The sequence below is a fragment of the Anser cygnoides genome, chromosome 1, assembly GCF_040182565.1.
Source record: "Anser cygnoides isolate HZ-2024a breed goose chromosome 1, Taihu_goose_T2T_genome, whole genome shotgun sequence".
NCBI lineage: Eukaryota > Metazoa > Chordata > Aves > Anseriformes > Anatidae > Anser > Anser cygnoides.
Window position 1 is genome coordinate 167,945,131 of NC_089873.1, and position 27,426 is coordinate 167,972,556.

The following is a 27,426-nucleotide window of genomic DNA, read 5'->3' on the forward strand; positions in this document are numbered from 1 at the left end:
AATGACCACTGGAATGATGATCACGAGTTTCAGCAAGATTATTTCTGACTCATTCTCAGAGACCAGTCACATCTCTATTCATGCTCAATATACTGCAGTAAGTTTACTGAATTTGAGATGCTCTGAAGCTTCACGGCTGAACATGCACAGCTTACTTCAGATCAAGGTATCCCTTGTCCAGATGAAAAGAAAAATGCAAAGCGATTGTGTCAAGTGTTGACCCAAAAATGGACAAGAAGTTCCCTTGCTAAGCACTGTCTGATGTATTTTTCTACCATGCTGTCTGTCTAAAGCTTATTAATTTTATGTCCTAACTGTGGTTAAAACATGCAAGTATCAGGTTATGTAAAATTCCAAGCTGCACAACAGCAGCATCTGTAGGACAGCAGCAACTGATTTTGAACAAGAGGATGTCAAGCAAGAATGTGAAATTCAGAGATGGGCTCCATCAATGATGGAGTATCTGGATACAGAATGCTTATACAAACACAAATCTACCTGTAAATAGGTAAGCGAGAGGGATTATTCAGCAGTACGCAGTTCTCAAGAGGTATTTTTTATTTTTAAGAAAAAGGAACTTTAGTCTGACACAGAAATCAAAGGTTGAGTAACTGAGGAGAAAAAACAAAGCAAGTTTTCTTATTTGAGAAGTGCAAGAAAGAAAAAAGAACTAAAAGATTAGAGTGACATAAAAAGCTGCAAAATGATCTCAAAGCAAGCAGAGGCAAAAAAACTACAAGAATAGATTAATTGAAAGAGCAAGAGATCATTACAAAGGTTGAGAAAAAGTCAACATTACTAATAAGGCACGTTATTAATTATAGCTTAAAAATTCATGACATCTACTGCAATTTATGGTGTTTGCACAGAACACTTCAGGATTGTGTTTTCAATATTTTTCTATAATATGGGTTCCTCAGTCATCTGGAGACTTTACCTAAAAAGTCAAAGAAATATTTCAAGTATGGAGAGTAGTTTTATTTAAGGAGGAGAAAGACAGTCTCTCACCATCGATCTTCGCTCTTTATTTTGAAACAATCTATTTCCTGTCTGTTAGTGTTTAGTACGAGAAATGTTCTTAAAATACAAGGAGGTTCAGCTTTATTTTAAACACAATATACAGGAACACCCCCCATATTTGTCATTTTTTAATAAAACTAGTATTAGAACAGTTGCATACAATGCTGTACTAATGCCCAACATGCTGTCTGTTTTTATATGCTTTTGAATCTTCTTGGAAAGGTATGTCACACAAAAGTGAAAAGACGGGTGTAGTTAACAATATATATCACACTGTATACTGTATTCAGTGATAAATCTTCCCATGTAGGGCTTACAATTTTAATCTGCCAGATGGACAGAGTCAGGATCTAAGTGGAGTTAATGAGTGATAACTTCAAACTAGTAGCTTCTGTTTTGCCAGATAGTGTTGTCAAAGGGCACTGATTTTTCTGAATGAAATTACAGTTTGTTCATTATCAAAACAAATGCTCACTGCTAATGGATGAGGAGTTGCTTTTAGAAATCTTTTGAAGTAATTAAGATTCTCAACTAGCCAAATAGTGGTTTTCTAGCATAACCACAACAGACTACACTTTAACTTCCATCCTTGGATATGTCATGGCTTATTTAGTGCAAAAAGGAACTCACAGTCAATAAATGCTTTTATTCTAGGCAGGCTTGAGTCTTCCTCACTCGGTCTTTTGTTAATATCAAGTTTATATATACACATGAAGTTCACATAAGAGCACGTTTTCTAATTACAGGAATCGGACAGAATTTTCAGAGTTTTGCTAAGCAAACAAAAAAAAACCCCAGGTAAAATATCACGTTTGCCACTGTTACTGGGAGAAATACTATGTGGTATTAAGCATGAGCTAGGAAGAACTTAACTCTGTGCTTCTTCAAATCCTAAGGTACTTAACTAGCTCCAAATGATAATAACATCAAGAAAGTTCTGTGGTTATTGGATTGCAAGAGAGCTAGATACTTAATAACAGCAATTCATATGACGAGACCCTTTCCTTGACTCCTTACACTTTTCGACATATTTATCAGCATAAAAATATAAGAGCTGTGAGGAAATAGAAGCTTTTCGACACTAGTTTTTAATAGTAATAATATATTAAGAATGATTTCAACATCTGGAAAGACAGATCTGTATGAAATAGGAAATTTGGTCGACAGTCAGAATACTTGATTGACATCAGTTAAAAGCAACAAACACAACATATATTTCAATTAAGAACTTCTAGTAACAGAGAAAATGTGACTGTTACCAAAAAATGCTTAAAGCAAAGCCACTCCCTGTTATGCTTTTAAGGCCATTCACTTCTACACGTCAAGATCTGTGTGTGTACAGGCGCATGTGCACAAACTGAAAACATCACTCCTTAAAAACAGGATGAAAAATTACTACATCACTCTTTCAGCTTAGTGTTTCTGGTAGTGGTCACAGCACAGTTTAGAAATACTGGCTATTCTGTGCATGTAATATTTTCTACATTTTGAAGATGTATTTGTGCCCTGTAGGTGAGTAAGAAAAAAAAAACTGAGCGAAAAAAAGGTTTAAGTATATTTGATGACAAGCTTTTATGCACTAGAATGTCTTCACCTTCAACCAGAAGGCCTGTCTAGAAAATGGATAAAGAAACAGATGTCAAGTGAGAAAGTACATGAACACCTTGGAATTACAAGGAACACTTCATCTTATTGAAACACTCAGGGACCATTAGGCGAGACTTAGAATGAAAGAAAAGGAGACTAGGTTTAGGATATGAGAACATAAACCAGGTCTCAAACAGAAGAAATAATACCATTTGACAAGAAATTAGAAGCCCCTTGGTTTAGCACATCCAAACGAAAGATCATGAAAGATGAGGTGAAAAGAAGAGGCTGGATGTGGAGCCTATGACCAAAAAAAAGAAAAAGAAAAAGAAAACATGTCAATTCATGAAGGGCAAGCTTCGTCTATGCTTTGAAAATGATTTGGCACGTGTACTGAATCAAAAATACCTGGACAGCAAAGCATGGAGTGATGTACTTTTGCTGTCTGATATGGGGGAAAGAAAAAAAAAAAAAGGAAGAACGAAATCCTAAGAATGGTTGAGAACGGATCCCAACAACAACCAAAAAAATGATGCCTTGAAGACTGAAGTTACATGGCAAAAAGCCATTTGTGTCAGAGTAAGAAAAGACTGAAGATGGACTACACTTACAACAGAATGAAGCCCAACAGATGGAAGGCGTATCAAGGGCCGCCAACGACGAAGACGGATTGACGGACTGGTAGCTTTTGCAGGACCTACATGATTACGTTTAGCCCAGGAGAGGGATGCAGAGTGACACAATGGTGAAGCCTTCGTTCTGCTGTGGCTAACCTGAGGCTGCGATGAGGATGGTGGTGAAGACAGCGAGGACGATGACGACTACATAAACATTAAAAAAGAACATACTTAGCCCACTTAAACTTGAAGTAACATACCTAGAAAGGCAACTGCAAAGATGTCCACTGTTTATTATACTGTCCTTTAACTGATCAAATCTACAGAAGCAATAATCAAGAATGTGTTGAATTTGAATGAGATGACAAAAGAACATTGAAAATAAGCAAAGACATGGTCCGAATCTGAAGTTTATCACCAGATAAACTAGAGGTTATTCACACCCACTGAACTTTGTAATAAGAACATAAAGTAACTGACTCCTTCAATAGACAGACTGTTGGAAAGTGAGGCAGAAGGGGACTGAAGTAACATCTCATGGAAGGAATAGTTGAGAATAGCAAGAGTTATCAATCTTGTCTACAGCTACAAAAACTGTAACACACTTCTTTGGTGATTTGGGAAAGCTATGTTGTGCTACTCAGGATTTAAAATGAATCAAGTAACCACTGTAGCAGAACCCAGGGTTTCTTTACTGTTCCATGCCTAACGTAAAAGGAATGCAAAGGAAAAGGGAAGCTTACCGTGGTGAGGTATGCAACTTCCTAAGTTTTTCACCTATTCTTCTAAAATAGCAGGCCAGTGGCAGTATTGCCATTAACACTCAGGATCCCTTTAGTATCCGTGGAAGCAGTAGGACTATGTTAAACCATTCAAATTGTTACTATTAGAAGAAAGACCACAGAAGTATTAAAAATGACTCTCAGCAGCAGCTGACAAAGTTACAGTAAATATATTAAGACCATAAAGGACCATTGTGATGATTTAGTTTTTGATCTTTTGTCCCACACAGGCCACAGGACCGATAAAGCTTTTGTTTGGATTAGAACATATTCACAAAACAAAAACAAACACTCAAGCTTAACAATTTATTGACTACCAAAATACATCAGAACAAGTCAAAATTTCAATCTGGTCTACAGCTACAGAACCAGTAAACAATATTTTCATATAGTTTAGGATACATTAGTGCTAAATGAAAAAGGTTGCTTTTCTAGTCCTGCTTAATGATGATATGAACATGGAGCAATGGTTTACATTAGTCCTTTGGGCAATGATGTCCTATCAGAGGCTTACCTGATGATAAACTTCCATCCAACTTATCATCTACCTTTAGTTTCTCCTCATATAAAAATCCTCAACATCATCTTCAGTCTGTCAGAGAATCCCTGACCTTCTCTCAGGAAATAAACTTAATCTTTGGTGATAATTGCATAGCCTCAGAAAAATACCCTTTGGTTTGAAGGTAACCTGAAGGGCAACCCAGACCGTTCCTATGAGGTCTGGGACTCACCATTAACCTAGTATCTCTTGATCTTTACACTGTCTTTAGATTTTAACTTGTATTTTTATGTTGCCTTCCATGTAACTAATAGAAATTGTTTAACATTACAGGTCTTAGAAGCAATCCCTGCAGAGCCCCACAAGAAAACATACTTACACATTGATGATATCCCACTTAGCTGCACTGAGACATGCCAGCTGCTCACGAATGCATTAAGGTTATGCAAGCAGAATAGCAACTGCAGTTCCCTAAGACAAGTCCCACATCATGCACTCAACAGAACAATTCTAGTAGACTTCAGAAACTGATCATTAGGTAACTTTCCCTGAAAAACAGATTTTCACTGTTTAATCAAAGCATAAGCACCAGTCAAAACCATTTACTTTCTTTGTACCATTTTTTGAAGCATTTCACCTTCTTTCCTGTTCAATTTTCATTTTTTTTCCTTTTCCTACCAAGAGTAGGACAATGAATTGCTTCTTTCTGCTCCCATATTGCTGACCTTAAAACACAAGGACAGGGATAAGAATTTTTCATGAAGAACAAGAAACAAGAACAGTAGCAACTTTAGAGCTCAGAGATAAGCATGAAGTATTACCAAGTCTCATAGCCTGTCCAGAGAACAGTTTTCCACAGGTTTGACAAACTTATTCCCCCCAATTAGATTCTGATTTTCAAGCATTCTGATACACCCCTAAATCTCAGCAGGTCCACATAAAAGAGGACAAAACTATAAAATCTCCAACCCAAAATATAACTGTATGAAGAAAGAAGAATTTAGCTATGACAATACTTTTAAGAGTCAGAGAAGTTTACAGGAGTTTAATGGCTATTATACTTCACCTGTACCGTGTTTGTTTTTTCAAATTCTTTACATGAAATGATATTAAATGAGACGTTTTTACATTTAAATAATATTTCAGATAGCTTTAAAACAATTTATGCTCAGCTTGCCTAACAAAACTTCAAAAGATGACTGATAAAACACTGCTACTAGAAGACCTCACAGTCCACAGACACCTGCCTATGTACAGAGGATCCTTTTAATCTGAGATTAAAACATGCAGTGGGGCAGAAATTTAAGAATTATGTTGAGAAGTTCATGATAAAGGACATCATGCACCACATTATGTTTTACCATTTTGTAAGCTTCTGCTATGAAAACAGACAAGATCACCAGCCTTCCTGAAATCTGCAATATAGTAACTGAAGAAGTTTATCCTAGCTTTGATGCATTCTGTTGCTGATGTTTTCTCTGAAAAAAAATATCTTTTAGTATTCCTACTGTAATTACTATGAAACCCATTAATAAAAGTTTAAATTTAAATTTAAATCTTTAAATTTGGTATTGCTTAATTGTCCAGGGATGACCAGATTTTTGAAAAATGTTTTAATGAAGCCTTTTGACAGTCACTACATTTACCATAATTTCTCACTTTTATCACTCTTCATGATTTTGCTAATTTCTTTTTTTTCTAGCTAATGTCAAAATAACGATAACACATTAAAAAATACTCCTTGCCTAATGAGACCAGGAAAGTCTCAAGGCTTTCAAAGACCAACTTATAACTTAGAATGCAGTTTAAGGCAACTATTATTCAGTTTACTACTTCTAGGTCAGTATTTTACCTCATTTTAAAATTCCATTCCTTGAATCTTTTTAACCTTTATTTCTTGTAGTACCGAGTACCCCTGTGAGATCAACCACTATGAAGAGAAACTTTTTCTCCACTGAAAATGTACTTTTGTATTGCAAGAGTGAAATTTCAACAGACAGTAAATAGTTCTGGCAAAGCTAAATTAATACTGGATTCTAACTAATTAACAGCACTGTAATAGCCATGAAATTCCATGCACTGCTTTAATAATAAGCACAAGTTAAGCTGCTGTCATCTGAAGTTGTTCTCAACTGAATATTAGAAATACAAATATTACAACAGAATTATATGTCAGTATTAGTAAGAAATTAATGCTAAATATACATTGCCAAATAAAGGATGCAAAGTAGTACATTCTACATTTAATTTAAAATGCAGAAGACAAATCATAACTTTAAACACTCTATTCATACAGGACTCATTAACAACGAGCAACCTGCAGAGAAAAGAATTAATTACTTCACAAGAAGAAAACATCAGAGGAGCATACTTCGGTGCTGCAAATTGTAACAGGTCAAATATCTGAAGTGGTAAATGAGAAACCTTAAAATAGAATTGAATATTATTGTCAGATAAACCAGTAAGCACATTAAGTTAATTGTTTTAATAATGTATTTTAGCATTACAGAAGTTAAGTTTTCATGGAATAGGTACAAAAAAAAAAAAGGCGGCAGCTCAGGCAATCAATTTCTGCCTCAAGCAAAACCTTATATGTATAGCGGCTATTAAAGCCTATAGACATTTAAATCCAAGACCTCAAGGAAATACATACTATAATGTTTCACAGGCACTGAGATCTGTGCCTCTGTGCATGCCTAAAAGTGCTCAAGTTTGATAATGCTGAGTAGCTCAGGACCCGGCTCAAGTCCAAACCTGTCAGGCTCCAGAAAGAGGGTGTCCATCTGCTCATCTTGTTTGGGGAACTTGATACAGCAAAGTATCTCAGTCCACGTGCAAGACGTTGAAGACCTGACAGGACCAAGTGACATTTGGGGTTGCACAACCATTTCTTTCCAAGTGGAAGTATTTATTAGTGATGAATTTTCTAGGGGTTACAAAAATTCATCTACCTGGAAGTTTAAGTTCAGGGAACCCCCATCACCAGAAAGCCTATGCCACCTTCCTCTTTAAGCCTCTAAGGAGGCTTCCTTGTCCATCATTTGATAAGCTATGCTGGGACTGGGCCTTTCTTTCCTGCATTTTGAGGTTTTACTAGTGGGTAGAAACAAACGCTAGTTCTGCTGGGACAGAAATCAAAGGAGATTTGACTGCATATCATCATCACTGGAAGCTTTGGAAATACAAGGAGATAAAATACTATTAGTCCTGGTCTTTGTTTCCAGAACTAATCAGATGCACAGCCCCTGGGATCAGAGGCCTTGCCACATGTTCTGCATACGCTCAATTGAGTCGATCTGCAAGCGTGCAACAACTCCTCCCAAACTGTTTGTAGCCTCATTACACAAGTACAGTAAGCCCTGTAGTAGAGACAGAGGAATGTTGAGATGACACTAAAAAATGTAATCTTTCCAGCCAAATGAGCAACATAAGACTTATCCTAGCTTTAAGATTATATTCAGAAAGGATACACTTAGTATTTTTCCATCACCTTTTGATGCCTTTCCTTATAACTGGATTAAGCACAATGTTTTGAAGAGTCTGTATTGCAGTACAAAGTGTAATACATGTTTTTCTTTCTTAGAAGCCATTGTTCTTAGTATTTTTTCCACATAAAAATTAAACCTATACATTACACTGTCTGAAAAGATCCTCCTCCTCTTCCTTCCTTCACCTTTTTAACAGCATTTTAAGCCTCTTTTGGTGGCAGTGGTAGAGCTTTTAAGGATGTTAATTTCCTTCCAGCTTTTTTAGGAAGATGGAAGCAGTCAGAACACAGAAGAGAAGCCTGACAAAGGAAGTAAGCCAGAAATAAACACTGCTTCATGAGTTCATCTCCAACAGCACAGAAATCACTCAAGCAAGGGGCATTACGAATATTTCTAATGCAGGAAAAGCCTTTTTCTTAACTAAAATTCCATTACATACAACAGTCTCACACAACATGCAAATTTTCAGGAAATCAAGGTTCATTAAGTCCACTGCTAACAGACCTACTAGCTTTCTCAACATTGCAATTACCAGCACTAGAACATATTGAAACTGACTAGTCTTTAAACTGAATCGGGCTACACCTGTTAGCTGAACAACTTCTGCACCAGTACGTTTAATTAGTGCTTCTGCAGCTGATAAAAATCTTTACAGTATTCGCTACATCAATTCAATCCAGGATTAAGAATGGATAGTATCCTAAGAGTAATACTTAGCTAGAGGTATTGGTAAAAACATAGCTTAAAGACGACAAAAATGCTGAGATCAGAGCACCCAGGAAGCTTTTCCAAAGTTAGCTATAACTTATCTCTCTCAACACCTAAATTTAAGTTCTATGGCCTATGTTAGGCAAAAGTCAAGCTAGATTATCACAATGGTGACTTCTGTGATCAAAAATTAATGGAATTACAAAAGTCCTTTAATTAAAAAAAGTCCAAATGTTGGGGAGCTCTGAAAAAGCTAGTTAACTTGAATTTTGCAAACAGTTTTTCCTCTTTAAGATTCTTCTTACAATAAATTGAACGTCACTGTTGCACACCCAACTACATATGCTTGGTGTCCTTCTTTGAGGAAAGTAGGCTGATGCAACATCAGTTCTTTATTTTAGCCTACTGACTAGCTCCAGCTGTATGAGTAAAGTGGTAACTGTCTTAAAGATGGCATGTTCTTTTAGTTTTTCTCCCAAATTAGTGTCTGGAAAAAAAGGGAGTCAAACCAGTTTCTCTCCTGCCTGAGGAAAAAAATCTTGAATGTGAACTCAACCACAACCTGACATGATCAGCCTGCTAAAACGCTAGTGAGCAAACACATGCCAAGAACCTGCTACTTACTGTCTTACATATGTAGTGCAAGAACAGCACCATACTGTTATGGATTGGAGACGTGTGATGCACAACTGTAAAAATATTTTGTTACTTTCACTTATTTACTTGTTATTTGAATCCATTGGCTGCCTTATGGGTGCGAATATCCTCCGTAGTTCTGTTTCATCCTAAGAGCAGAGTTCCTTTGTACAGATTTTACAGTTAAGCATAAGATCCAAAATAACAGGTCAGAGCAATACTGTATTAATACCTTCTTAGTTAGTTGCTCAGTAGAGTACAAAAATCAGATTGATGAACGTCTCACACACTGACACAAAAGGCACAGGACAATGCAAGGAGCCAAAGACTAATCAAATGTAAGTTTCAAAACATTTCACACAATTCTAGTAATTTTTTTGTTTTGTTCTTTTAAAACACACACTTTTTACAGAGTAGGCTATAACAAAAGGAAATACTATAGCTAAACATTTTTAGGCAACATCACCACCTTTAGTGGAGGGATTACGTACTTGTTTTGTAAGGCTAAGCTAGTCAAAAGTCATCTTAGAAGCAGATGTATAATTGGTTTCATATTCTCCTTAGATGTAAATGTTTCTTTACAACAGTGCAAGGATTATTCAGAAGAAACACTGAGGAATATGGGCTATTAAAAAGAAAATCCCACATGTTCTTGGCAGGAGTGAAAGGGAAGCTCCTTTATATTTCTGCTCTAACAATAAATTGCGATCCCCCAGGGAGTCAAAGATCTTTGAAAGTTCAAGTTTTACAGCAGCTGAGAACAGAGTGCATTGACTCTCCGTAGTTCTTGCCAACATTAACGACCGTTACTGTGATCAAAGTCTAATTTAGTGCATTCCAAGCAAGACTATAGTTCTCAGGGCATGCTAAACAAGTTTACAGACTAGAGTTTGCAGTTACGGTTTGAGTTAAGGAAGAAATCAAGCCGTATAGGGGCTGTCAATTTCAATTGATGTGGAAAGTATTTCTAATCATACTTGTGAACAGTAAGCATATGTAAGTATACTGATGTGCACAAGTATTTCAGTTCTTGGAAAACATCTAAGTCCAGTTCTTACTTATGACTCTGACAGAGTCAGATACCAATCTTGATTTTCAAAGGCTAGTTTTTCCATCATCACTATTTCTGAGAGAGGCTCAATGAGGTACAAGAATGCTGTTTTCATTTGAAGTGGCAGCTCAGATACAGCATCTAAGCCTGCTCATTGCGAAGCCTCATGTAGCCAAACACATAGCTCTAATAGCCACAGCTGTCAGTTGGTAAATACACGTATGAAGCATGCTAAAAAGAATGAACAGGAACAGTTCCGTAATCAATTGCAGTATCTACTCTGCTTCCAGAGATAACTGATATATTTTATATTCCAGTTCTGCTCTCGCTTCCATAATAACTGGTAACTGAAACACTAGGTTAACAGTAGGTTAAACTTCATTTAGTTAGATGTTCTCAATAGCCTCTAAGGAAGAAGGAAAAACTGTAGTCTTAGAGCTCCTAATTTTCTCCTAAGAATTTAGACCACCAAAATCAGAAGCTCTTAACTACTCTCTAACCAGTATCAAGTGCACATGCATTTCACTTTTTGCTTGATTGAAATATTATTCTGAGTTACTCTGTAATAAAATTTAAAGAAGTAAATTTCCTAAACACTACAAATCACATTCTTCTCGTATTAATGCATAAACCATGCTAAAAACTCCCCTGTCCAAAAACTTTCAACCTCAAACACAGAAGCTTCCATATGCCACAAGTACCACACATAGTAAAAATTTCTATCATTTAAACTTCATAGCAAAAAGTGATATGGAAAGCCATGTGTCAGCAGCTGGTGACACCTTGACGTCACACAAACAGCTCATCAATTACTTAGTACCACAACCAATTGAATATTTGCAGTCCACAGCGGCAAAACTTGATTGAAGTCTAGTCTGTTAAAGTCTCTTCCCCTCTTTCCCCATGAGTTTGCTTCTAACACTTCTGTGCCAGAAGTAGAAGTAGCTCCTACAAGACCAGAGGATGAGCTGCTTCAGGAAGCCAGTGGAAGACAGATTTTTTTTTTTTTTTTTTTTTTTTTTTTTTTTTTTAGGTAGCCTGACAATCCAGAATGATTTCAACTGCCACAGACACACAGCGGACTAGAGCTTCAAATACTGTTACCCAAATAGTATTTGAACAAGTGAAGCATGTCAAAGCCCTCAGAAATGCAGAGGTTGGATACAGACCACTCTCTAGACCTAATCCTTGACTAAAGGCCAATTAGTCTTTTAAAAAAGTACTTCATACGGGACAGCTTGACGTTTTCTGCACTGTAGAATTGAGCTGCAATGAAGCATAGTTGCAAAGTAGTTGACATGGATGTCAGTAATACAGGAGCAAAACAGAAGTACCTTGCTACTCACATTATTATAGTTAAATATTAAAAAGGTAATTTACTTCAAGTATCAGCACAGATAATATTTCCTACCTGGAACGACTTTCTGAAAGCTATCATAGCAAGTGATCCAGATCAGTGCTATTAATTGGTATATTTTTTTTTCTTGGATTTGGTCAGAACTTCTTCATTAATGAACACTGTAGATTAGATGGCTTATGTGGATGTTCTAGCATCCACAGGCTGCATCGTCTTTTTATTATTTTAAAATTATTTTTGTAAGAGAGTAACAGAAATGTTAAGATTTATGGTATTACAGGGTTTCAGCCGTTTCTGAGCTGCTGAAGAGGGCACCAAAACAACAACAAAAAAAACACGGTTTAGCAAGACATGACAATACAAGAACCAGCTTAAAAGCGTGTGTGGTTCTGTGAAGATGCAGGTTATATTTTCCATTATCTTCAGACATCCTAGGTATTATAAACAAAAGCACATGCCCAACAGAACAATAAAGACGACATCTTAGCTAAAAGATCTTGAGTAGTTGGCAACTATACCAGTTTCACTATTAGCTGCCTTTTAGAGAGAGGGGAGGGTTTAAGAAAGGTAGCAATCTGGCAAAAAAAGGAAAGGTTTCCTTTTTGTTCCAAAGTACATGGTTGTTGCATCTGTAAAACAATCAACAAAGAAATAGATAAAAAGAGCTTAAACTCTGCTGAAAGCTGAAACCAGAAAACCTGGCCTTCAGCCACTGGATCCATCCAGCTTTTATCATAAAATTCAGCTCCTTTTTTGGCACTTTCAGATAGGAAATAAATGGCATTTGAGAAAGCGTAAGTTTCAGGAGCATACATTTTAGAAGAAAGACTGTTACAAGAATCTTACATTAATTGCTCTCATTCCAAATGGCAATGGAGCATGGGACAAGAATCAAATCACCCTTGAAACCTCTAAAATCCAACACTACGTTTCTCCAACAGAATTATTCATGGATTTTCCTGTAAGCAATTTTAAACAGGCATATATTTTTTAAACACAGAAATACTCACAGCGCTGTTTTATCTGTTTATTTGCTTTCATGCAGCAAAAAAGCAAGCCATGGATCCAAAGAATCCACGAGTTTTAAGACCAAACTTAAATCAAATCTGGTCCAAAAATCTGGCCTAAAGGATAAACTCAACTTCACAATCTTTTCAAGTTGCAAATATGAAATTAATTAGCGAAATAAAAAACACTTAACTGTTTTCAAAAATGAACTCTCTTTTTAAAAGAACAGAAAATATATCAATTTTAAGAAAATATGGAAACGTTTTGACAAAAAAAAAACAAAACCATCACTAAAATTCATTAAAAAAAACTCATATTTTAATACTAAAAAAAGGCTACCACAAATACTCAATTCTAGCCCAGTCTCTAGTTGGCCTGAAAGGCTTTGAATGAATTACCAGAAAATTACACAAAATGGCTAGGAACACGGCTTTATTCTTGTCCTTGTTGCTTTTTAAACAAAGTAAATGAACCACAGCTATGAAACCTGGGAAACCTGGCAAAGCACCCCTCAAGACAGAACACTAAGCAAATGGACTGAAACTGACAGCTACAGCGATTCATCTTAATACTTCACCTAAATAGACTGCACATTAATGATAAATTCCAGAAGCTAACTGGCCACATAACTCTTCTGTCTCTTCCAGAAATCACGAACTGGAGTGTAGAATCTAGCAGTCCACTAATATTACACTTACAAAAGTACTATCCTGTCTAATACCTTCCCCCTCCCCACCCACAACAGAATTTTCCTTTAAAACTTAAGAAGTTATAACATAGGTCTGATTACAGATTATTTTAAACCAGAAACAAAGCATACCCCCACCCAGACAAGACAAATGAATAGATGAAATATGTAGATATTGGAAAGATAGTTCTGCTTCACTGCTATTACTTTTAACTGTTTATTTCTAGGTAGACTCACTTCATTTCCAGGTTTGAAATACACACACACAGAACAGAAACAAAAGCAGAAAATCCAGGGGCAGACTGTAAAAAAATCAAGAAGCCACTGAGATGATAAAAATAGTTATCCCGATTTAGTAAGATTGTCAAGCTTTATTTACCATTATAAAAGGCTGAATCCTTAAACATCTGAGAAATGAGAGCCCAGAACAAATATTTTCAGAGGAGAACCTGTCTGTAATTCTTCGCTATTTTTAAACCTTCCACATCCCAAGACTCCAGAAAATTTTACTTTATCCCATGACACTATGTAATGGCGTGTTTTGCTTGGGGGAGGGGAAGAACAGCATCTTGAAAGCAGCTGCAGTTGCACAGTGTCTTAACCAAGTTAGCAAATCTGACTGCCATACTTCCCACTTCTGGAAGTTATTCTATTCATTGTTGAGCTTAAGCAACGTTTTCAGAAGAATTTGAGCCAACAGTAGTATGCAACACCTATGTGAGGGACAGACAGAACTACCCACAGAGCAACCTGTTCTTTTAGGAACTACACAAACCAAGTTAATCATGCTAAAAGAGTAGGCCTGCATACTTTCTTAAATCTTTAGTTCTGTGGGAGACCTGGGAAAGACCTTTTGCTTGTAAAGCTGCAGCACTTACCATCATTAAGCAACTACATAAGCCACTTTATTCAAAGTAGAGATTTTTATGAAAAATGTCCTTGCTGTTCTAGGGATGGAGGGAACAGGGGGAGCAACAAAATCAAGAGAAATAAAGGAAGACAAACATATTCCTTCCCAGCGTTCTGAAAAGAAGTTTAAACTCCCAGGAAAGCAACCCTAGCAATTGCAAATATGCAGGAGGAATAAGATTCTCTTCTTTCTTGATCCAAAAGCACTAGAAACTTTCCCTGCAGGACAAGTCAACATCCTGCATGTATGACCTGCATATGCTAACATCAGAATCTTCAACGGCATGCTGTTCATCAGTCCCTTTGATGTTACATGAAAAGATACACAGCAACAGCCAAAGTGTACCACTGCAAGGTGTAAGACTGGGAGATGAACTCACTCCAACCTCACATTACATTTCTCAGCACATTCTCATTTCAGGTATTTTATTTTGCTTAAAAAGAATTGTACTTTACAGGAGGAATTGCTGTGCTTTAGAGATGAAATGGGAAGCCTCACTTGCTACTTAACCACACAATCGTAGGACAGGATCTTCAGGCAATTACATCTTCCAGTATAATAAGTTATTTGTTTCTTACTTCTTTGATTGATGGATCAAAGGATATTCTGAAAAATGCTCCCAGGACATGTATTCAGCCATTGTACTATTTCAGCTTTGGAAACAGAAGGACAGGAAAAAGTTGTTTTACCATTCTAAGGAACATCCACATTGAATTACTTCCAGATTTAGTTACATAAAATGGAATAACAAAAATTTGGAAAGGCCACTACCTATTCAACATTTTTGTTTAGACATGGTTGCCGAGACAATCTTGTAATTTTTTATTATGAAAAAATGTCTGCATCTTTCCACACAATTTCTTAATATTTTGTATTGTAATATCTTTGTCAGGAAACCAATTAATTTGTGGAAGTTCAAGAAGCTAAGTGTCCCTTATTAAGAAAATCCGTAATCACTTAGAATCTTCCTGAATCCTTATAAAGAGACCCTCAGGAAATATGTAACCCTTCATCTTCTTCCCAGTTATTCCATAATTTCTGCCAGCAGAATGCACAGATGAACTATTCCCTGGATGAATGCCACCGTACATCAAAACAACTAAATGTTATTCTGTTTTGCAAGTATCTAAGGAAGAGATTCACAGTCTTCAGCAATTTGCAGAACAACCTCCACAACCTCTCTCTTACTGAGAATCCCTAGAAAAGGACCATCTCATTTTTAAAAGAAAAGAGACAGGAATTTTTGGAGTCTCTCATTTAGAAGAGGAAAAGAAATCTGCAGCTGCATTGATGTTTCTTCTTGAAACATAGAACCTTCCTTGATTGATTTAGAGAAAGAAATAAGAATTTGAAAGAAAATAAGACACATGAATGAAGGTCAATATTAATACTAGAAATAGTTCAAACAATTCTCTTAAGTTTCATCCATCTTTGACTTAGAATGAGTAAGTATAGGTTTCCAGATGGCTGGATGAGGGGGAAGCAGAAATGTCTGCTTTGCTTTCTTCTGCCATGCATAGAAGACACAGCACAAGCCTTTAGAAAGAAAAACTCACTTGCAGTACTGGAAAAATAAAGAAGGAAAGCAGATGAGCCACTGAAGTCATGGGAAAACAAAGTGGTGCTGGCAACAACCTAATCAATTTTTCTTCTGTGGAACAGATACTGAAATCTCAACCAGAAAGATGGAAAACTGCCTTAATAATAAGGAGGCGAAAAATGTTGAGTGGCTTGCTTATGCCTTCTCAGTGACTGACACAGCTGTTCTGCTTCGAAATCCGTAAGACTGAAGATACACTGACTGTCACGGAAACTTCAATAAGCGCTTGCTCCTCTCCTGAAAAAGGATTCAAAGCAACAAAACCAAAAAACACCACATACACTCCTCAAAACTTCACAAAGCCACTTATTCACCTGGCATTTACCTTCTATTTCACTCAGTGAAACTAAATGTGTAATACAGATCCTTCCAAAATTGATTTCATTTTTGAGGTTCTGTTCCCATATTTGATGAAGTACAACAAAGTACAACATCGAGCGCAGAGAGACTTTAAGCTCAGTCCTGTTTTACTTGTAAACACAGATAAAGGAGCATTCTCTAGTACTGATTAAGCAGCACAGCAAGTTTCTTTGATCCTAAACATGGTTATTTATTTATTTTATGTCACTCCATCTCTGGTGATAAAAGCTTATGCGTATATTTCACAAGTGGTGCAAATTTATCTGAAGTGGTATTTGTACACAAGTACTGAAGTATTTCTTTTCCTGAGATAAAACTTTTCAGACTCTTACACAATGTTTGTTCCACTTGTATGGTTACTGTGGATCCTACATCTCAGCAATGAATTTGCAACGTCCTGATCTCAACTTTCACTAAAACATTATTTCTAGCTCTTCTACTGTGAAATAAAGCTTGAAAAGATCATCTGTGTTATACAAAGGCTTGAAAAAATAATACAAAAAACTGTAAAGCTTCAAGTTTCTTCCCCTGCCCCCCAACGTCACTTCACTTTGTGCCCTGATTGTTGACTGACATAATACTACAAATTAAGCAAAAATTTCCATTTCTGTGTAAACCTTTATTATGGTTGTTTTAAGCTCCATTATATTCAACTCAAAGTAGTTATTAACAAACATATTTGTCTTTGTTTTAAAAAAAAAAAAGAATACCTCGGTCTGACCTTCATGGGCACTGGATTCATGAGTGACACGAATAGCCTAAAATTCAAGCATATTTCAATCAGACATTAAAATGAGAGACTTAAATATTTTAAGAATCACTGTATGCTCTTCTTTTTAATCAAATGCCATAGCTGTAACTTCTTTTGCTCAATGCTTGTAATAGTTAAATAAACGAATCAACAAATCTCCACTTTCAAGGATCTCAAGAGACAAGTGTTTCAGCCTCATCAGACTCAATTCAAATATGTAGCAGTTTGTTACTGCAGTTTAACACATAGAAAACAGTACTGGCAAGTGTTTTTGGTATTTCAGTTCCTGGGTTCAGTAAACAAAACACTTTAGGTAGGAGCTGTGATCAGACAGCTTGTATCCAGCATTTCTGCAGATAACATCCTCAAACCTCTACCGTTCCTGTTTGTTATTAGTTCCTTGAGTCACATGTTAACAACCTTATTCCTGAGGGCTTCACAATAAGTTTAATTTGAACTCAGGCTTGGAACTCATCAATATTTTCATTTTGACAGAGGATCATTGTTATCATCATGAGCAACAGCACTGTTCTCCCCTTCCATCAGCGGTCAGATCTTTCCGTCACATCCTTTGAATCAGCACTAATAATGATCCAACTAAGCACTCGATCAGCTAACTCATCTAACTGTTTGTCATGGGGGATGGAAGGAGAGGGGGGGACTATAATTCTGTCAGATCAGCTCCTTGTGTGCCCTGAAGAGCTACAGCCAAAGCAAGGTGACTTTAAGGCATAAATGGAAGGAGACTGCAGGACTGTCCTTTCAGCAATAGCCTCAGATCAGCCTAAATTGACCATTAAACTGGATCTTGAATCAACCAAAACGATTGTGCAGACATTACTCATCCACTTCAAAACCATTTTAAACTAAGCCAGGGAATTAATATGGATGAAGAACATTGACAAAATCCATTCTGCTGACTGAGCTATGGGGGGGCAGGAATACTTTAAACCACCAAATCCATTTTATTTTATTTTTTTTTTTTGCAGCAGCTGTCTGATCACAAGCTCACACGTAAACTCAGATTGTTTAAGTGATTCACTGGACCAAGTCCAAAGGACTTGCTCATGCAAATAATTCTTATACCATTTTCAAAAAGAATAGAAAGTACAACACTAACTTCGTAAGTTTCTAGATATTTGGCCCTTTCTTCTGGAGTCATAGATAATGAATCTTCTAGGAACTTTTTCAGTGATGAATTAGTTTCTTAAAAAAAAAAAAAGACATAACATTAACATGTTTGGAACCATGCTTTCAATTCTACATTGTTCAAAGCTAACAGAATGCTTATAACCAACAAAAGATTTAAAGATAATAATTACATTGCATCTTTAAGACAATGAAGGCTGACTGCACAAAGAATTGCTACCTGCTGCACTTTGAAGTGTTTTCAGTGTTTTAGTTTTAGGATTAGTGTGAAATATGGTGTTGTTTTTATATATAATTATAGGCAGAAATGCTCTTTCAGTAGAGAAGTTATATTCAGAGAAAACAGTACATATCCTATCCTTCCCTCCATACTTTCCACAGTGGTGAGGGAAAAAAAAGGGGGGGGAAAGTACAACAAAAACAAGCAAGCAAACATAAAACACTTACCAAAGTTCATTTTATCTCTGTTGTTTGCAATAGCATGAATTAACCCAATTGTTCCACAAGCATTGTTGATAGTCTGCTTCATGAAATACACTGATGATTTGACATCTTGCCCCTTAGCTTTTATTCTCTCTTCTTCTTCTGTTCTGAAGGTTTCATACTAGAAGGGAAGTTACAGAAGTTTCACAGGTAGCACGAATAGATACTTGTTATATTATCCAAGCAAAAACAATTTACCTAAGTAAAACCTTCCTAATAAAACCAAAACACGTCTTGCAACTTGAAACGTTTAACACAATTGGTCCAGCAGTATATGCAGACTTCCCCAACTGGAAAGCTCCATAACTGGATTTTGACTAGTGATAAGACCTGATATGTTTAAATAATCATTTTGAAATATGTTACCTAACAGCATTTCAAGAATATTCAATATTAGCACCTGTCACCATCTCTTTAATCCAACAAAAAGCGTTTAAGGACAGAGGTCTCAAAAGCTTTATCAAGCAACTTCAGGTGTTTAATCAGCACAAACCATTCTTGTAAGTTCCATCTTCTTACATTCCGTTTTTTCCAGGAATATAAAGTAAAGTTCATATAATGTTTAAAATAGGTCCTTTAAAAGCCATAATCATAAGGTAAAGGTTTATTTTCTGTAGTAATAAGTAAAAACTCCATCTACATCAGTATTTTGTAAATTAAGTGTGACAAACGTGAAGTTTGAATGTAAAACAGAGTGAGGAACTCTTCCTGAGAAATTTCTCTCGGATTCCATGCACTGTCAGTGACAAACAGAACTAAGAAACTTCTCCAGCATCGTGATTCCATTGCAGCTTGTCTCAATGGTCCAAGCGTTCTAAGTAAATAGCAGGTGCCTTTACAAAGAATTTTGAATTGACAGCACTTGTACAAGATAACATGAATAGTCTTAACTGAGGAAAAAAAGGCCTTAAACGTATTAGACAAAAGTTCAGACTAGAGAAGGTAAACAATATAGCTGCCATTCATTCCCTGTCCCCCCCCCCCCCCCAAAAAATGTTGTGAATATTGAGAATATCATTTTGAGCAAGGGTTGGACCAGATCACTTCAAAATGTCCTTTCTGACTTGACCTATCCCTTGATAAGCATTCACTGGATCAACCTATTCTCTCTGTCTACAGCCTATGATGTTGATTTAGTAAGTCATTAATCTTTAAACTGGACAATAACCCTAAGATTATCTGTATGTTAACAAGGGTATTCAGCCCTAAAACCAAGTTCAAGCAAATTGATGTATACTGGGGGGAACGGGAGTGAAGGAGAATGGAGAGAAGAGGCAAAAAGAAATATATACACTCTTTCATCTTAGAAATATGCTCTGTCTGTCCCAGAAATGAAAGCCATACTGGTACTGATGACTGAACTGAAAATGGATTGATGTTTAGTCAGTACAGCAGTACAAAAAAAAAATCAAAAAGTAGTTGCATTTGATAGTCTCACACACAACCTTAGTTTGCTCATGCTATTGTGGCTTTCTACTAAAAGTAGCAGAATTCTGCCATTTCACAGCCAGCCTTTTAAAACTAAAGTACTGAATTATCTGCAAGAGGAAAATGCGAAGTATATTTCTTTTTACTTCTACGTTAGCTTTTCCCACTCCAATTAAAACACTTAACAATAAATTGGAAATATACACATAACATTATCATTTATTTATTTATAATTAAGAAGTCTCTGAATAAGGTTTAAGTCTCATTTTGATTCTGACACCAAGGCACAAGATTTACAGATTCACACAACGGTTTGGGTTGGAAGGAACCTCTGAAGATCGTCTAGTTTCAATCCCCCTGCTATGGGCAGGGATGTCTTCCAGTAGATCAGGTTGCTCAAAGCCCCAACCAAGCACTCATTTACAACAGAAATGATATACTGGTTACTAAATGAACTCTTACCTTTTCTGTTATCGGAAAGAGAAGTAGCACTGCACATACAGGTCTTGGCACCATGCTAAGCAGTTCTGGTTCCATACCATAGACATCTACAAATTGCCAGTCAGGATGTATACCTAATTGTTTGAGAAACTGGAAAAGAAAATACAGAATAATATTAAATGAGTGTGCTGGTATACTTTTTTTTTTTTTTTTTTAAAAAAAAAAAAGCATAACTGTATTTACAACCAGACATCTTTTGAAGATCTCCAAGGAAGAGACTCTACCACCTCTCTGGGCAGCCTTTGCCAGTGCTCAGTCACCCACAGAGCACAGAAGTGTTTCTTGATGTTCAGAGGGAGCCTCCTGTGCTCCAGTTTGTGCCCACTGCCTCTGGTCCTGGCACTGGGCACCACTGAGAAGAGCCTGGCTCTGGCCTCTTTGCACCCTCCCTTCAGGTGTTCACACACACTGATAAGATCCCCCCGAGCCTCCTTTTCTCCAGGCTGACAGCCCCAGCTCTCCCAGCCTCTCCTCATATGACAGGTGCTCCAGTTCCTTCATCATCTTGGTGGCCCTTCACTGGCCTCTCTCCAGTACGTCCACGTCTCTCCTGTACTCTGGGGCCTAGAACCGGACCCAGTACTTCAGGTGCAGCCTCATCAATACTGAGCAGAGGGGAGCTGAATTGACTATCCCAACAACTAATAAGGGAATTAAGAACTCTATACCATTTGAAACAACCTGAAATATCTGTGTTATCAGAGTCAAACAGAGTTTCTGAATTCAGTTAGGTTCTTGTCATTATATACACACTGACAATTTGTAAGAAAAAGTTAATTGTGTGTTACGGCACGCTCAAATCCTATTTTGAAATACTACATTTTAGACAAAAAAAAATTAAAGGTGTGGGAGAACTCTATGTATTTTTGAAAAAGTAAACATTTCACAACTCCTTTATTTCCGCTAGAAAAAACACATTCTGTAGGAAGATCTCCAGTCACCTGGGATTATCAAATCTAAAATACGGAAAGTGTCCTGATAAACAGCTAGAAGTTTAAAATGCCTGGAAAAAAAACAACTTGCAGCAAGTAGTATTCCTCTGCTCTCTCTAATGAAAAAAACAGTTAACTCCTAAGGCATTTCTTTAGCCAGCTCTCAAAAATTGCAACTCTGCAGTTTCCAATACTGTTCCCAAAAGCAATACAGTAGACCAGAGTATTTTGTTTATTCTTTCTCAGAAAGGAAAGATTCGTTCAAAGCTTCATCATACTTCCTGTCCACTGCTATTTGAGGAAACCTCTCTATTGATACATTTGCAGTTAAGATGTTTAAGAAGAACAAGATGGTAAAATGAATCATCTATGCCTTTTTCTTCCTTCCAAAATTCACCCAGTGAGCAAATTTACACATACACGCAATAGTTCAGTAATAATTATACCATGCTTGAGCAGATTCATACCTATATAGATATGCCTGTAAGAAATACAAAAATGAATCTTATTACAAAAATTCTTCTTTTTCATTTTAATAAAATACTAAATGTCTACTTCTAAGACAAGATCCCTTCAAATACCGATTTCAATTCATACTAAGCAAGAAGCAAGGTTACTGTCTTTCAGAAGACACAGCCAGTGATTAACTCCCAATATTTAGAGATACAAAGGACACTTTTTAAAAAGGGTGAATGCATGGCCTTGTGTTTATGAGTACAGAAGATTATCATTACTTTTGTTTTAATCAGCAAAGTTTAGGAATATCTTCTAAAAAGGGGGAAAGAATAGAAAATATGCACACCATTAAGTTTATTAAGAGAACTAAGGTGGAGTTTGCAGCCAGTATTTTGAGGGTAAAAGAAAAAAAAAAATACACTTCACCATTTTAAATGTATTCCTCTCTCTCCACTTTATACTCTAAGGCAAGAAATCAAAACCAAGAGCAAGTAAAGGCAATATAAGTTTGAAAACAAAAAGTTAAAAAGAGAATCTTGAAAAAATTACATATTGGTTTTCTCTGTATCTACTGAACTGACCTAAACCATTCACTGAGCTAGTTCAGTATTTGATTGTCTGCACTGTAAAACATGGAGACTTTCTGTTCATAATGCCACATAAAGATTTTTTTTTCCCATTTTCATTTTTCCTATGTTTCCACTAAAAATGAACAACGTGAATTGACCATAAAATCAAAGAGGAAAATGGGAGGTGAAAGGAAAATAGTGTCTTTTATCAAGATATAAGGAAGATTTGGTCTCTTAGTATGGGTTTGCGGGACTGGGCACATGTCCATGATCGAGGCTTTGCACAGCTTTCTAACTAATGTTAAAACAAGGTAGCTCTTATGTATGACAAGAAAATTAACTCAGGAAATCGCTTATGTAATACACCAAGATCTTTTGGTTCTATACCACCTTTAAGTCTTGCCAACGTTAGGAATAAAGCCAAATCATTATCTTTTAATGAAAATTATACGGAAGGAACACGTGAGTTTTTATTAGTTGATGAAACAGAAGACATTTTATTTTTAGTGTCTATTTTAACCCTCCAAGTTATGAGGATAATTACCACTTTGTGCATGACAGAAGAAAAGTTCAGAAGGAGAGGGGAGTACATGTAGCTGTGTTAAAATATTATTTGTACTTTAAGTGCTTCTATGATTCTAAGTCTTCTATGATTTTCCCTGTTGTTACTCAGAACTGTGGGAAATGTAATGCAACTGAGAAAACACTGGTTATTATTTTGCAAGATTACATGAAAGAAGGGTACAAAAACCCAACAAAATAAAGAGACACCTATGGAGAAAGCAATCCCACAAGCAGACGAGGCAACAATAAAAGAATCACATGAAGCTACTGAATAAATAAATGATGCACATTCTCTTGTCTTGTTGCCTTTCACAGGCCGGGGAAAAATACACCCCCTAGACCCAAGAACAGATATTCAAACTTCTGAATGATATATTCATCGTAGCAAAAACTTCACAGAAAGAATGCTTTTCAGTACTCACATTACCATAACACATAGAAACCTTAAGATCTAAAAAGTTAAGAGTTTCAGTATACTATGACAGTGATGGCTAGAAGTGGTGGTCAACACTACAGAGAAACACCAAGAACATAGCCTTAGTATGGCACGCAGCAAACTTTACACACGAACAGCCTAACAACTTATTTTAGCAACAAGAAGAAAAGATTAAGGGAGATCCAAAATAGGCTAATAAGATCTCTCTGCTTCCAGAGGGCTTCATTCAAGCCTGGAAAAAAATGACAGATGTCTTTCTGAAAATTACATGACTAAAAGGTAAAAACTGGCAGCAAGTGCCCATGTGCAAAAAAGACTGCCAGATGAGTTTACAGATGAACAATAGATGGCAAGTGCAAAGATCCCTTGAAATAAATAGATATAGCTTATTCTTAGCGTGGAGAAATGCAAAGGGGAAAAAAAAAAAAAGAGTTCAATCAATGACACAGCCAGACAAGCAAACTTTTGCAACTGTGTTCTGAATGGATAACAGCAATGGAATGCTATTTAGCAAGATCTGGGAAGAGAAATTTTAAAGGAGTAAAAACAAGTTCTTAGGAACCAGGGAAAGTTATTTAGAGGGACAAAAATCCACAGATGTGACACAGAAAGCTCAGAAGAGTCTATTCACAAGCAGTAGCTTCAATTTCGGCAAATTACCTGAACACCATAGAAATAACTAAATGAACCCTTCTTTTTCTTCGTCCTTTCCTAGCTCTTTCTTAGGCCAGTCATGCTGGTACATCACTCAGTTACCTACCAGCAGGTGAACTTCCACGCTTGCCAAGACACTCCTGTTTTAGAACAGCAGGCAGTTTTGTATGCTTTTTAGACACAGTCTTGTTCAGAGGTGAGGACTTCTGCTGCTTTGCAGCAATTACCCAAGCAACTCTATCTAAAGATACTTACTGGGCAGAGCAGTTAAGGTATTTTTCACTGTATTTGAGGGCTCATCCACTCTCCATTGTTTATTTTCCTCTTATTTTTATGTTCAGCTGAGCATATAGCATCAATAAGCTAGCAGCCTTATATTACTCTACAACTGCAAAAGAGAATATTAGATGTTTTTCTGTCACTTATCATATTGCTGACTATTCTTTTTTATCTTTGAGCACTTACCTTAGAAAAGAAAAAAAGAAAACATATTCGCTTACATTACAGAAGTCTTCCAGCAGCTCAGAAGGAAAGACAGACAACACACTTGTCCACATCTAGTTGACCAACTTTTTCAGAGCTTTACTTTTAAAAGTACTTTTTAAAATTATTATTATTTTAATTTTGTTGTTGTATTTGAAGTTGTCTCTTTCTCTGTTGTATTAAAATGTCATCCTGAATGAAAGATTCCTCCTTGGTTTTTCATTGGTTCAGCTAACCATGAGAAAAAAGTCACTTCTGAAATTAGTTATCTTTTCCATACATCTTAGCACTTTGCATGATTTTCTCCTTTTTGCTCAAGTATTCCAGAAGGCCTTTCCTTCTTACCTGACACCTAGAGTTCACTAGAAAATTCCAAACAATTTGCCTTCAAGTGCAATTGTTCAGACTTGTTTCAATATCTGCAACACTCAAACTGAAAATATTAACACATCAAATTTGCTAAAAAAGACTATCCAACCTTTTGTTGCATTGTAGAACTCCAGAGTTCAGGAAATTTACATAGGCCTTATTTTCAAGGGTGCAAATGTGGAACTCCAATTTTCATTTCTTTAAAATTGCCTGCTGAGAGCAAGGGTTTCCTCAAAATTGGCAGATAACAGTATAAACAAGGAAAAACTCGTCCAAGCTGTGAATGTGGAGGGCCAGGACTACTGTGATCACAAGATAATACAGAATGCAGAAACTCAAAAAAGTATGACCAAAAGCCACCACAGATGAATATGTAACTCCTGTCTGAGGTCAAACTGAAAGGAAGTACATGGAAAGAAACCAGAGGAACAGGCTAACCAAAAGGGATAGAGGTGCACTGCTTGAACACAGAGGCACGTAGTTATAAAAGCTGAAGTTCAACTAATGCTGAAATTACAAGGGATGTGAAGGACACAAGAAGGGCTTCTGTAAATACACTGGCAACAACTAGAAGGTTAAGGAAAACACAGGCCTACTGCACGATGGGACCGGGAACCTAGCGATGAAGGACATGGAAAAGGTTTAGGTTCTCAATGTTGATATTTTGCCTTAATCTTTGCTGCCTTCTGTCCTCCCAGTCCCTAGTAGCAGCATCTGTGAGAATGCAGCATTTCACACTGTAGAGAAGGACATGAGCAGGGAATACTTGAGCCATAGCGCATGTACACATCCATGGGACAACATCGATCAAACACTGCTACAGGTATCAGCTGACACCTTTGTGAGCCTGTTCCTTAACATGTCTGAAGGGTCATGGTGATCTTGGAAGGTTCCTGCTGACTAGAAAAAGGAAAATATCACATCTATTTTCAAGATGGACAAGAAAGAAGATGCAGATAACTACAGGCCACTCATCTTCAGCTCACTCTCTGGGAAGGTTATGAAGCAAATCTTCCTGGAAGCTACTCCCAAGCACAAGAACAACTAAGTGATGGAGGACAGCACCAACTTACCAAGGGCAAACGATGCCCAATTAACCTGGAAGCTTTCAACAGAGTGATCACTGCCTGCGTGGGTAAGGTGCAGGGGAGGGAAAGCAGTGCAGAGTCTTTATGAAGCAAGGCCTTCGGCAGAGTCACCCATACCATCCCTAGAGCCAAAACAGTGAGATGTATGAGCTGGATACAGGGGAAGCTGGTGGAAAACTGGCCAGACTGCCAGGTTCAAAGGACAGCAATCAGCAACACAAAGTCCAATTGGCAGTGACGTCTCTCGGGTGTCACTGCAAATACTGTTTAACATCTTCCTTAATGACCGGGACGGTTGCATACCGCACACTCAACAAATTTGGATATTACACCAAATTGGGAAGAGCACTGGAGGGCAGGGCTGCAATTCAGAGGCAATTTCAGCAGGCTAGAAAAATAAGCTGACAGGAACTTCAAGAAGTTCAAAGACAAATGCAAAATCCTCCATCTGGAATGGAATAGCCTCATGCAGTCACAGAGGCTCAGGGCTAATTGGCTAGAAAATAACTCTGCTGAAAAGGATCAGGCCATCCTGATCAATAATAATTGAACATGAGTCAACGTGCCCTTGCAGTAAAAGCCAACCCCTATCACTGGTTGCCATACTAGCAAGGGAAAGTAGCCAGTAGGCAGAAGAGAGACCTCCCCTCTGCTGGAGGACTGTGAAACTCTCTGGAGTGCTGTGCCAATGCTCTGAGCTCCCTGTTATGACTGAAGCATCGACATAGCGAAGCAAATCCAATGGAGAGCCACCAATAGGGACAGAAGCATGGAGCCTTGTTGTATGAGGAAAGGTTGAAAGATGGGTTAAAACCATTTTAAGAAAAAGCAGGGGAGATGGGGGACAGGACACTTAATATTGGTGTTTTCTACTAGCTAAGGGAAGCTGCAGAGAAGATGAAGACCAACTCATCTCAGCAGTACACAGTAGCACAATGAAAAACAATGGACACAGGCTGGAATGCAGAAAATATGAAATTGGTAAGGAAAGCATTTTAAAATAATACAAAAAAATAATAAGCATGGTCAAGCACTAGCACAGGCTGTCCACGAGCCTGTGGAGTCTCCATCCTTGGAGGAATTCAGAACTTGACAAGCCCCCGAGCAACCTGCTTGGAGCAGAACGTGGTTGGACCACAGAACTCCCAGAACACGGAAGAGTCCCTTCCAACCTACCTGATTCTGTTCTAAATCACCACAAACTGTCAATCTGCATGTCTAAATGTTAGTTAACAGAATAAAAAAGAGTCAC

The 27,426-nt window shown here is 37.1% G+C and overlaps 1 protein-coding gene across 1 annotated transcript in view; it reads right to left on the reverse strand.

Moving 5' to 3' along the window:
• UCHL3 (ubiquitin C-terminal hydrolase L3) overlaps positions 1-27,426 on the reverse strand; it is a 43,819-nt gene that overhangs the window by 9,613 nt on the left and 6,780 nt on the right. Inside the window, exons 2-5 of the mRNA XM_048079048.2 lie at positions 20,585-20,713; positions 18,659-18,815; positions 18,183-18,268; positions 17,022-17,069 (exon numbers count right to left, since the gene is read on the reverse strand). Coding sequence (XP_047935005.1) covers positions 17,022-17,069; positions 18,183-18,268; positions 18,659-18,815; positions 20,585-20,713 — 420 coding nt within the window. The remainder of the gene's footprint in view (positions 1-17,021; positions 17,070-18,182; positions 18,269-18,658; positions 18,816-20,584; positions 20,714-27,426) is intronic.